Source organism: Lepeophtheirus salmonis, chromosome 7 (assembly GCF_016086655.4).
Source record: "Lepeophtheirus salmonis chromosome 7, UVic_Lsal_1.4, whole genome shotgun sequence".
NCBI lineage: Eukaryota > Metazoa > Arthropoda > Copepoda > Siphonostomatoida > Caligidae > Lepeophtheirus > Lepeophtheirus salmonis.
In genome coordinates this window covers 10,713,470-10,726,444 of record NC_052137.2, presented here as the reverse complement: position 1 = coordinate 10,726,444, position 12,975 = coordinate 10,713,470, and the positions used below count along the sequence as shown (strand labels likewise).

General features: G+C 31.9%; 2 protein-coding genes across 2 annotated transcripts; both read left to right on the top strand.

The window, feature by feature from the left end:
- Positions 1-3,331: 3,331 nt before the first annotated feature.
- LOC121121309 (uncharacterized) lies at positions 3,332-7,335 on the top strand. The gene is made up of 2 exons (XM_071890149.1): positions 3,332-4,926; positions 5,381-7,335. Exons 1-2 carry the CDS (start codon positions 4,797-4,799, stop codon positions 6,019-6,021), a joined length of 771 nt encoding a protein of 256 aa, XP_071746250.1. The 5' UTR covers positions 3,332-4,796; the 3' UTR covers positions 6,022-7,335.
- Positions 6,119-6,556, top strand: LOC139906008 (speckle-type POZ protein B-like). The gene has a single exon (XM_071890094.1). It carries the CDS (start codon positions 6,119-6,121, stop codon positions 6,554-6,556), a length of 438 nt encoding a protein of 145 aa, XP_071746195.1.
- Positions 7,336-12,975: the final 5,640 nt, after the last annotated feature.

The following is a 12,975-nucleotide window of genomic DNA, read 5'->3' as shown; positions in this document are numbered from 1 at the left end:
TTAAGTTTCAAATATTAAATTTTTGAAAAATCCTCAACTACTTATAAATAATTAAAAAATCTTCAGCTATTCACAAAAAAGTTTAAATATTAAGTTTCCTGTAAAAAGCAAAACTACTTAATTCGGGAGGGTAACAACCCTCCAGCCTACCCCTTGCAGACACCCCTACATTGGGTTTTATTTTCAATTGAAATTAAGTTGATTACAACTGATGCCACCTCCAACTAGGGAAGCGAAGTAGGTACATAAAATGTCCGAATCCAACTCTGACTCCAGTATTCTGAATTCCAACCAACTCGGACTCCAACTCCAAGACACAATTTTATAATAATACATTATATAGACTATGTAATTATAAGTACTATTGAGTCATTTGAGTAGAGAGACTATAAATATAGATTTAATTTATAGCTATAGGTAGCTATTAGTTATACGTTGTAAATAATTGTGTCAGTTATTAAGAAAATATTTGGATAAAACAAAAGAAAGGGATCTGAAGATATATGACGTATATATATAGCTGGTTCATACATAATTCATGGACTTGTAACCGAGGAACAACAACAAACTCAACCTCTTACTGCAACGTTACCCTTTACAATATGATGGCATTGACTATTTACAAGACTAAGTATTGAATTATCATGGTCAGTGGCTACGCTCTACGCAACATAATAATTAAGACTTACGAGTTGTTCAGGATTTGTGTTTCTATAGACTATAGAGCACAAATAGAACACGTTTGCCATTTTTAAAGTAAACTTATAAATTAGTTTCTTATTTCAAGTTTAATAGATTAATAGTACTTCATAAATAATGCGGACAACTTATAACCATTTAGAAAAAAAAACCCAAAAAAACAACAACTTAAAGAACACTCAATGTAAGCCTTAAATTATAGATAACCTTTATTTAAGTGAATCATAATTCTTTTTTGCAGCCAAAGTCGGAGAAGGTATCAATTTTCCGACTCTGACTCTACCAAAAAAAGGTCTGACTAAAATTATTCTGAAGCAGCTCAAGGAATACAAAAAAAAGTGACAGGATTTTTTTTGGGTGGGATAGATAAAGTTGTTCATTCAAGCCTCAGAGTTTACTTAAATATATACCAGGGTTTTAAAACTGAGGGAACTTTCTTTTAAGTGATTATGATATAAGTAAATACTATAAGAGGTTGCCTTTAAATTTTTCGTTCTTACAATGGATCACACTAAAAACTTCATAGATGATGTATTAGACCAGTGTTTCTCAAAAAGTACATCACAGCACAGTAGTGATCCTCGTAAATTAATTTTTTTCTTTTCTTATGTACTTGTAAATAAGACCAAAAATTGTTCAATGATGCACTAAATGTTATGATTATCTCATTAATAAGCCCTGTGCTGAAATCTTTTGTTAAACACTGCCTTACATTTAGGGTAAGGAAATTAATACATATTGATTACTAAGATTGTAATGGTGACCCTCAGTCTTTTCTAGTAAATGAACTGTAAAACCGAGAAATTGTCCCAATATGTGGAACAAAAATAGATTAAATTAGGGCAGGTAGACTAGATCCCTAATAGATATTATAAAAATTTCCAAATGCCTATTGTCTAATGACCATACATCAAGTTGAATAGATTGAATTGCCATTTCAAACTATGTTATATCTTTAATTTATGAATCACAATACTAATGAGTTATGATTAAGAAAATCACGTGATTCTGTAATGTATTAAAATATTCTCCGTATTTGCCATGATTTCAGGCCCTCCTTATGATTTTTGAGACAATGCAAAGAACATCAATCTTTTCTTTAATAATGCTATGATGAGTACTCACTACTGTAGCACAATCTCTCATATGAAATAAATGATTACCTCTATATCAACCTTGATATTTCAGTTGCTTAATCACTCACTCCAGGCACATAAATCAAACAATAATAATCCAAATTGAACCACTGATATTATACATATGTGTGTATTGAGTGATCTTTTGGTAATAGATGTGTAATCGTTGCCAGATGTATTTTATTTATATGTATATATCTAATTCATATTATAATATTAGTCGGTAATGCCATCTCTATTCGAGCCTGAATGGGACAAGGAAATATCCTACCTTCCTTAAGTATAGCTAAATAAAGAACATACCTTATACAACATAGGTGTTGTGTACACTGTAGGTGAGGGTTTCCCTCTGATTTTCTCGGGGTTTTCCAACAACGAATATTTATGAGGAAAAAAAAATATTTCCCCAGAAATCTATTATTTAAAAATGATATAATATAAACTTTCTTCATGTAATCGTTATTCATTCAATGAAAAGAAGAATATATACATATTGAAGATTTACTTGAGGTCAAGTTTTTAACAGTTTATGCTACAGTGAAGATAATGCGCATCAACAAAAAATTTGCCTAACGATGCATCTTCAAATGAGACACCAACGAATTAATATTTCATCTATATTAAAAAAGCAAGGTCTGTGTTATTGCGTATTTGTGTGTCGGATGAGGACTCATTTTCAGCAACGAGCTCATTAAAAAAAGAAAAGAAGAGGGAAATGCAGATAAAACATAAATGAATGGGATAAAGGTTTGCAGATACACATGAATGAGGTTTAGCAAAGAGTGGGTATAAGTAAAACACAGCCAGTGAGCGCTGGCTCATCACATCATATATATATACACGTTAAAAAAACCAATCTGTTATTATTATTCTTTTATTCGCAAGAGAACATTTAAGTATTGAGTAGCTACGTAATGAGTGTGCTCATAATACACAGAGAGTAACCATGGGGAGTTATCTTTTATATTATGAAAGCAATGTTTGGTTTGTTAGTCGACGTATAATAAGTTCAGTCAATGCTGGGTACTACGACTATTTATAAGTAATGTATCTTCTAATTAGAAGAAATGAATTAATTTGCGATCTTTCCCGAATGTATTTTTTTCTTAATATACATCACGTTTCATATTACTTATTATCTTATCCCGGGAATGTTTTCCTGGCATTTCTCTGAAGGATAATTGCCCGGAAAATTAGAAATCGTAGTGTAAACCGATCTTTCCATAGAATAGTAATGCATTACATACAATGTGATATATGTATATTAGAAATCATAGAACCACTGCGTTTATATTTAGCCTTAAAATAATACTAATAACAAATGCAATTCGTAAGTACAAGAGGCCTTCATAGAGGGCATAAAAATCTTCCTCTTTTTTTTTTTTTTTTTTTATGAATGGCGGACACGTACAATTTGCCTTTTTTTCACACAAAGAAAGAAAGGGAAAAAAGAAAAAAAAGAAACTTTTTTTACACATTTTGACAAAAAAGTCATTACAATTACTTTGTGATTTGATATTTGTATCAGGATAATGTATAATACCATTATTTTCTCAAAATTGATTCAACAATTCACAAATTTTTTGCTCTTACACGTCAATCACTCAGATCAACCACCTCCATCTTTAACCACAGCCTCGAACATGGCTCAGGCTTTGATGAGGAACTCCTGGATCTCCATGTTGACAACATTTTCGAGAATTGAAGCTTGGAAGAATTCATCCGTTTTATGTACACGTTTATTGGACTATATTTCCAATAGTAGTACAAGGGATTAAGATCTGACAAGCGAAGAGTATGCATTTCCTTTGCTCTAAAAATAGAAGTCTTAAAAATGTAGGGTTTTCCGGAATACCGGTTCTAAATAGCTGATATGGACAAACTGTAATAATTTAAAATTTTAGGATGACACCGGATCTGTTAACACTCATTTAAGCTCTCTGATATCATTGCCGAAGGAGTTATTTACATCCTTGGGCTTACGCCCGGCACAAAATGACATAATAATGGACGAACGGCGGTCGTATTCCGAGTATAATTAAAGGATTTTGTATTATTTATCATACAGTTTTGTTAGTTGAATCCGATGAGTAACCTTTCATAAACATAAGTGTTTCCATGATGTAGAAGACTAAACTTGTTCCGAATTTATGATCCTCAGCCTCTATGTGATCATATGATAATAGAACCTCAGTTTGAAGATGGGTCTGTCGATCAAATGCAGCTGAATCATCAGGGAAGGATGTACTAACATACATGCAAACGTATACATAGATTTTTTCTCAATGATTTACCTATATATTTCATATTAAGTAACATTGTATACACAAAGTAAATCAATAAGAAGAATAGTAAAGAGGGAAAAAAGGCAGTTTGAACCAGATTATTCTCATCGTTCCACTTGGTAACGAGGAAGGAAGGAACAAAAAAATGACTCTGAAGCTTTCTATTTAGTGATCCTTTCTCGTGCCTGAAAAAAAGGACACTGCCTAATGCGTTGCTAACATACAGTCATAATATACATACTAACACTCACCTACTACAGTCTACATAGTTTGTATATATAAAAAAACACAACTGCCTTCCCTTTATCAAAAGAGGCAAGGAGGAGAGCTTCTACTCTAGTAAGAGAATTGAAGACATAAAAAGCGAGCGCGTAAAAGTTAGTATGTAAAAAGAAGAAAAAAAAAAAAAATTGAAGAAGAAAGAATGATATTATATCGTTTCATTGTGTGTTAAACATTTAATGCGAACGAACGCGCTACCAAAACGACCCAATGGGTCAATACCTTAAACTTAACATCACTATACACTGACGACCACCATTTACCATCAACTTTTCCCCGTCCAAAGAAAATCAAGGAATACAGAAAAATAATACATTCATCAATAAGTACATAGAAGAAATCGTCGCTGAAGAATTCACTTAATAATATTAATAAATACTAAAGAAATTTCAAAATGACGTCGGGAAGCGTAAATATCAAGAATTTCTCTTGGAACTTGAAATCAAAGAAGAGGCATCGGTCTGGCTCTGGAGGCAGCAAAGACAATGAAGCAGCCAAAAAGAAATCTTTTCTCGCAAGAAAAAGTAAGTCCCCCCTCCCTCTTGGTGATGATGCTAGACAAAGTTAATAAGACAAAGAAACAGCTCCTGCAGATATTTAGTCATTGAGTTCATCATTCCATTTATCCCTTCAAGTGTAGTTTGAAGTGCATAATTATGATTTATCTAGATGTTTTTTTAAAGTATTTCCATATCTTTGACTTAGATTGATTGCATTTTGTTATATTTGAGGCCTAAAAGGGATGAGAATGAAAGAAGGGACTAGCAATTTATTATATAACTGGAGGGAGATATTTTTTGAGAAAGAAATATCTACAAAAAACTTTGTCTAAAAAATTAAGAGTTCATTTGTTTTAGCAGAATTTGTTTTTTAGAAGAGAGAGAAATTGATTCCTTAACATTTTCCTCCTGAACATTTGTCTTTTATGGGTACTTTTATGTACGATCTTATCATTTTTGTTTTTTACTCTTTTTCCAGACGTTTCATCCCGTCGACTCGGAAGCGGCGGAGGATCATCCACATCCTCAAGTACATCAAATTTAGAAATGATATCTCCTTCCACCGCAGATATCGAATTTAAATATACTTGGTCTATTGACGGATTCCTAAAGAGTGTCAAAATTGGAGGAAAAACATCGAGTAGTATAGGGGACAGTGATCGTCATGATACTCGCTCTCCAACCTCAGGAGATTCCTCCCTTGATAAAGGGTTAGACAGCAAGCCATTTGAAATTAATGTCAATGGTGTGCAAAGTACATGGAATCTTGGAATCCGTTTTTGGGTAGGTGAAAATGGCGAGCGTCTCGCAAATCCGTTTTTACTCTGCCTCAACATGCTGAGTTGCAAAGTTCGCAACTCCATGGATGTTGGGATCAAGTATAAATTTGGAGTTCTCAACCGGACCAATAACGAGTTTGAAATGGATTCTCCAACAAAGACGGACATCAATATTGACAATTCAGAGTCCCTCAAATCCGTTGGCTACAAGAATATGCTCATAACGGAAAAACATATGAATGCCAATGGAGACATTCAACTCGTTTGCAAAATGAACATCATTAAAGAAGATAATTCTCTTCATTCCCTTTCATCTGATCTCAAAAAATTTGATAAATGACGAAAAATCATCTGATATTGTCATCGAAACTGCAGAAGGGAAGAAGTTCAAAGTACATCGGAATATTCTAAGTGCAAGAAGCCCGGTATTTGCAGACATGCTCAAAGACTGCGATAAATCAGACAAACTAGAGCTCAAGGATTTCCCCTCTGAAACCTTCGAAGAGCTTCTTAGATATATCTACACAGATAGTTCGGCAAATGTGGATCTATTTGCAAATACACTCCTTGCAGCTTCAGATAAATATCAGCTCCCAGGACTAAAGACACACTGTGAAAAACATCTAGTTGAAATCATTAGTCCCAAAAACGTGGCCTCCTTCCTCCTTTTGGCGGATAAATACAAATGCGAAGATCTTAAAAAATCAGCACTCACGTACTGCAAGGATAATGTATGGTACATTATGAAGGATGAACAATGGAAAGTCATTGAGGAGGAAAAACCTGACCTTTTTGAAGAAGCTGTCTCAAAGGTCGTCAAAGACTCCTGCTTTTCTCATACAGAGTGTTTGAAAAAAGAAAGGAAAACGCTTTGAAATTGAGAAAAATTCATCTGATATCATCAAAGCCCCTTAAATAAATGGAAAAAGCAGTCACCAGCGAAAAGAATAGCAAAGGAAGTCGAGGAAAAAATAAATGAAATTCTCGCTCTTTCTCTCTCTAACTTCGATGCATATTCGATGCTCCTCGAAGTTTGAGTCTACTACGACGTATACCCCCTTCATTCATCTAATCTTCAGTCTTCTTTGTTTTTAGGATTTATTTTCTATTCATTTTCGGTTTGTCTATAGTTTGATCGTCCTTCATAACTTAAATGTATTTATAAGACTTCAAAATCTCTATGGAGAGCTCTGCACCGAACTACATATTCTACAACCTTCTACTCTGCTCATAATAAGAGACATTCAAACAATCACCTAACGTTTATGTTTATTATGATTATTTAATTGTTCATTGTCTCATTGTCTGTACCTCAAGTCAGGACATAATTAATCAATGAACTTCTCCCCCCCCCCTTACTATTACTATACATAATTATTACTATTGTACTTCAACCTAATTCATTATTCTTCGTATTTTTACTTTATATATTTATTATGACAAATTCGCATTTTATTTAGATTTTAGCTTTAATAGATGTGATATAGACACTTTTTTTAAATTACTCTTATTTTTTTATGTTACTTTCCTTATTATCATTGTATTATACTAATGCCAATAATAGCCAGGATTTGATTGTTATTGATATTACAACTTCTTTTATTATTTTAAAATTCAATAAACGACAAAAAAATTAAGTCAATGCCTTACTCAATGCTGTTTTCTTATTTATGTTTTAGAAATTCTAGGGAGAAGCTCTATATACAGTCATATTATAAACAAATATGACTTTGGAGTTAAAAAAATGTAAATATGGGATTTTCTTATTACATATAATTATTAAATAAACAAAATATGTCAAATCTGGCCTCATTTTTATACACAAATACAGGGTGTGGATTTTGAATCCGGATAAATTTAGACCTTAATATCGTGGCAATCCTGAAAGTTATATTTATGAAAGTATGCTCATCGGATTTGGCTGACAAAACTTTATAAGAAATAATACAAAATCCTTGAGATACCTTCCGAATACGAACACCCTACAGCCATTATTGTCTTCCTCCGTGCCGGGATGTACGGCCAAGGACGCAAATAGCTCCAGAAATAGTGATTCTACAAAGCTTAAATTGATGTTAAATGATCTGGCGTTATGCTATAACTTTTAAGTTGGTACGGTTTGCCCAAATTGTGTAATTGGAACCTCATTTATTCCCGAAAAACCAACATATTTAAGACTTTAATGTTTTGGGGGAAATAAATGTGGCCTCCTAGCTCGCCGGATCTGAACCCTTTGGACTACTATGTTTGGAGTGTATTGGAGGGAGAGTCCAATAAATGTGCAAATAACAATGTTGAATCCTTGCAGGCTTTCATTTTTGAAGTAATGACCAATATGGATTAGGAGTTCCTCAAATTTTAAAATACATTATCCTTGACAAACATAGGATTTAAAATCCTATGTTTGTCCATACATTTGGGTGGGAGGAACTCTCAAAGAGCAAATAAGTGTTATCCTCATTGATAAAACTATTCCATTGGCTCAGAACACAAGTCACAACAAATTTCAGATTGAATGGATCATAATTGGGGTGTCTGATACATTAGTTACCACCTATAAATTAATCTCGTCAATACCTTTGTTTTCTCAATGAGACCCACCATTGGGTTTAGTACCAAAATTAAATGAAGTACGCATTTGTGGGAATGTTTTTTTCTGAATTTTTGAACTTTATGTTTGTTCTCTCGCCTATAACTCTTTTGTAATTAGAATTTAAGCATTAATAAATAAAAATATCTTGGTCTGGTGAGCCTTAATTTCCCAGAACCCTTAATTTTTGTTGCATAAGAGTATATTTTACGTAGAGAAAATCAAGAATGAGCGAATCTTTCGGTCACTATTATAATCAACGCGTATATTCACTTAATCTTTGTCCTCTGACAGACAAAAACAAGAAATATACCAACCAATGGCACTCCAAGATGGTACTTTACTCAAATTCAATATATATTTTCGTTCCCTTAATTTTATGCATTTATATTTCATACCTAATTTTATGAATATTTTAAATAAAGACCTTCCTCAGGTATCCACTCTTCCAATTTTCACATACAAAATTAGATTCACGGATTGAAATCCCTCAATTATACCATTTGATTTCGAATTAAAATAAGTTAAATTCTTTTTGACGTCGAATCTTGATTTAAAGCTGATTTTCCATGCTATGAACATTTAAATAATTAACCAAAAATACTTAATTTTGCCGCAACTGGAAAGCCACGATGCCATTAAAATTCTGTAAATAACTTTGTGGATGAATGCTGTGGCAATGTATATGTTCATTTGACGTTCTTATGTTCAGAAATAATTCTCGGATTAATGAATATAACTCCCGTTTATCTACTTGATATTAAAAAAAATATGGTGTTCAGGAAGAACAAATAATCGAGGATGCACTGTATAATGCAAATAATTTGGTATTCATATTGATACCAAATTATTTTTATTATAATAATTACGAATGTTAAATAAACATAGACCTCAGGATCGAAATGAGTCATTGGACATAATATGTGTTCATTTAGTAATGAATTCTCCACATTCTTTCTAAGAAAGGATTGCAAATTATAAAAAGGTATATTCAGACACACATTTCACATAATTTTTTTTTAATAAATTGCAGCTTGAAAAAACAATTAAATCATGAGTAAGCAAAATACATTAGATGGAAAGCTTTAAGCAGAAAGTGGAGGATCATGAAGGTACTAGTGCTACCACAGTCTCTTAATTTTTGTACCAGTTCCGCTGGATAAGCTAGCATAGGGTATTTTGATACTTTTTGAACGGAAAAAATGACAAATTTAAGGAATTTTTGCTCTTTACTAATTTTTTCCCCGTCATTTGGGCTAATGATGCAGCCGAGCAAAAAATGTAATGTTTCAATTTTTTTTCAAATTAAATTTTGTAATTTTTTTCCCAAAGATTTAATATTTGAAATTAAAAAAAAATTATGCGAATAGCTATGGATTTTTCAATTTAAAAAAATTGATATGTGAAGTAAATTTCCAAAAATATATTTTTTTTTTCGTGAATAGCTATGAATTTTTGAATTTGCTTAGATATTTGAGGAAATTATAAAAATAAGTTTGTCTAGCTTATAAATATTGGGACAAACATTATCGGCGTGGCGATTTTTTTATAACTAAATTGTGCTGCAACTGGTGGTCAGAATATAAATTTTGTAAAGTACCATTTTAAAAGTGCCTGCAACTCGATACTTCTATAGTACCGTGTTACTGGAAAACTCTAGTGCGTACCTATTAGTTTTAATTTAATGAAATATTTGATATACGTACGTACTTATTATCATTAATGATGTAAACACTTGTATTTTTACGAATTTTATTGGAATGAGAAAATTCAAAGGTCCTGAGTTCCATCAATCATTAATACATCAAGTAAATAAAAAATTAGTTATATAAATATGTCAAATTCAACTGATTGTATCACTTTAATATTTATAGATTTCATTTGAAATTATTTGTGTCATTTATATTTGAATTAGATGTAAAGAATTAACTAAAAATCAAAAGCTGTAAAGGATTTCAACTTTTACTTAGAACATTAATTTGCGTATATAAAAAATAACTCAAGTCCTTCTACTTATTTCTAGAAGATTAACTCTTCAATAATTCCAATAAAAAGAAGATATATGCCATAAAATATTTTTTGAGCTTTAATAAATGTAAAAACAAGGGGGAAAACGAATCAAATAAATGTCTAAAGGACATGCCCAAAATAACATATCCAGAGCTCTCCACAACTGATTTTCAAAATTAAAATAGTTAGTTAAAAAACAACTAATGCTCTGGACCAGCGTTTTCCATACTTTTTTAGTCAGGGCACCTTTTGAAATGTGTATAAAATCTCAAGGCACCCTTGAGTAAAATATTACACTGCATACTCAAAATGCAAATGTCCTCTATATTTAAAAGAGACAGTAATGAACAGAGCATAATACGAACTGAAAATAGTAATAAGTTTGTATTTGTTGTTTCCACAAAGGGAGAGGCATTTTGTATCCCCAGTACTGATGAAGCCAAATTTGAAGTAATTTTCGTAGCTACTCTTTTTAGCTTTACTTGTATTTACCTTTGTGACCTTTGGCGCAAACTCAATGCTAATGGGCTAAAGCACGCATGAGGAAGACTGAGGTTCCCTTTTACAATTCTTGTAGGGCTTCTCTTTTTATAAAAATATCCATAATGTTATTGTTTGTTCCTTGCTCTTTGTGAAATTAAACGTATTTTCGCTGTTAAATCATAAAACAATGTGCTTACTCCAGTCACGCTGGACTGGGTGAGCTGTTGACACAACTCTTTATTTTTAATGGGTACTTGAGATACATTTTTGCGGTTAATTTTATATATTTATTTCTCTAAAATGAATGTAAAAAGAATCTATTTTTATGTATTCAAATATAGTTATAGTTCTACATATTATAATATAAAATCTCACAAAAAAATACGAAATGTTGACAAATTTAGAAGCAAGTTTGTGTATTCATTAAGTAGTTCGATTAGGGAAAGGGATCTCTGATTTGTTAGGGGTTGTCCATCCTTCCTTTTCTTACACCAATTCTCAATGGTCGTGAGAGGAATATGTAACCATTGAGCAACGTTTCTCTGGCTTGGTCCACCCTCTATTTTGCCAACAGCCTTGGCCCTGGTCTCCAAAGAGTGCTCTCTCACCATTTCGGATATTGAATTTCAACTAACATTCTGTGGTATTTTCCGAGCCTTTTTATACTTATGTATGATGCGTTCATCGAAAATAATTGTATCAGGAAAATTCAATATTGCCTAATGATTGTATTGCCAAATTTCATTTTATTCCGACCAAAAATTATTATTGCTTTACTATAAAACGGATATTTTTAATACCATAATCAATTTTTGGACATACTTTTATACATATGTTATGCAAATTATTTGACAAAGAAGATTAAAAATGAGATTTAGCTAATGTGAAACCTTTCTAACTCTAAATATGAATCGTCTGTCCTCATAACTATATCAAGAAGAAGAGAGTGGGTTCGGGTAGCAATGGTATTGCTTCGATCAAAAATAATAAATGTCATCTTTGATGATGATGACTTGGTTTCTTATTTTAATACCTACCTATTTTTTATCAGTCTATCAAGTTGAAATGAATCTTGTGCATGATGATCCTCTTGATAAGATTCATGCCACCTCGTCCCTCTCCGATTGTTTCTTTTCTACAGGGGAAGTTCGTAGTGCAATTGTAAATATCCGTTGATATGATGTGGCCATGTTAGAGTTGTACGTCTGTTTGTTTCATGGGGACCTTATACTTAACCGGTAAAGGAACATATATCCTTAAAGAGTCAATTAATTATTTCACTAATCCTGTAAAAAAACAGAACGAGAAGTATTTGTCTATTTAAGTTTAAAAAAAAATGTTTTTGCTTTCCAAAGTTAAATTTTTAAATCAAGGGTTTCGACATTTTTTACATTTGCAATGTCATGGACATGTTATAAAACCTTCACATATGTATGTCTATCCAGTCAAATTGATGTGAGCTCAAAACTTCTGGATAAAGTATTATTTCTTGAATGTAGGGGGATTGAATCAGTTTTGCTAAAGGACCTCTGTTAAGGTCTACACCTTATTTGTAGCATATGATTAGTTTGTAATTGCTCATTGTAAGAGAGAGAGAAGGGGGAGGTATCTAAAGGAGGGAGAATGCAGACGAAGTCACACGAAAACTAGGTAAATATAGTGAATATTGGATGAATAGCACCAAAAGTACAAAACACTATGCAACAAAATTTAAGTATTGGAACAACTGTCGGCTAAAAACCACATTTATTATTGTGACTTAAGCCATTAAAACGAAAATTATATTTAAAATTATCAATTGCAGTAGGTTTGACCTTTAAAGCCTTTTTTAAATCCCGTTTTCTTACTATCATTTTGATTCTGACCCTTATTTATAAAAAAAAAAAAATATTGATGACAATTTAATGTAATTATAAACGGTATAATTATATAAAAATCAAGTAAATTGAAAAATCTTGATTAAAATCTAATATTTCTTTCAATTGCCTTACATTATACCTAAAACTAACTAATAAACCTTATTTTACAATTTAAAAGGATTTACCGTTAAGAAAAAGTTCGATTTTGATTGATATTGCCAGTTAAATTTTTAATTTTGTTACAGAATATTAAATAGAAATGAGACAACTCACCCCGCACTTTACATTTATCTGTCAAATTCCCCAAAGATTTCTCAACAACACAGAATTGTGTGTAGACAAAGATTTTTAT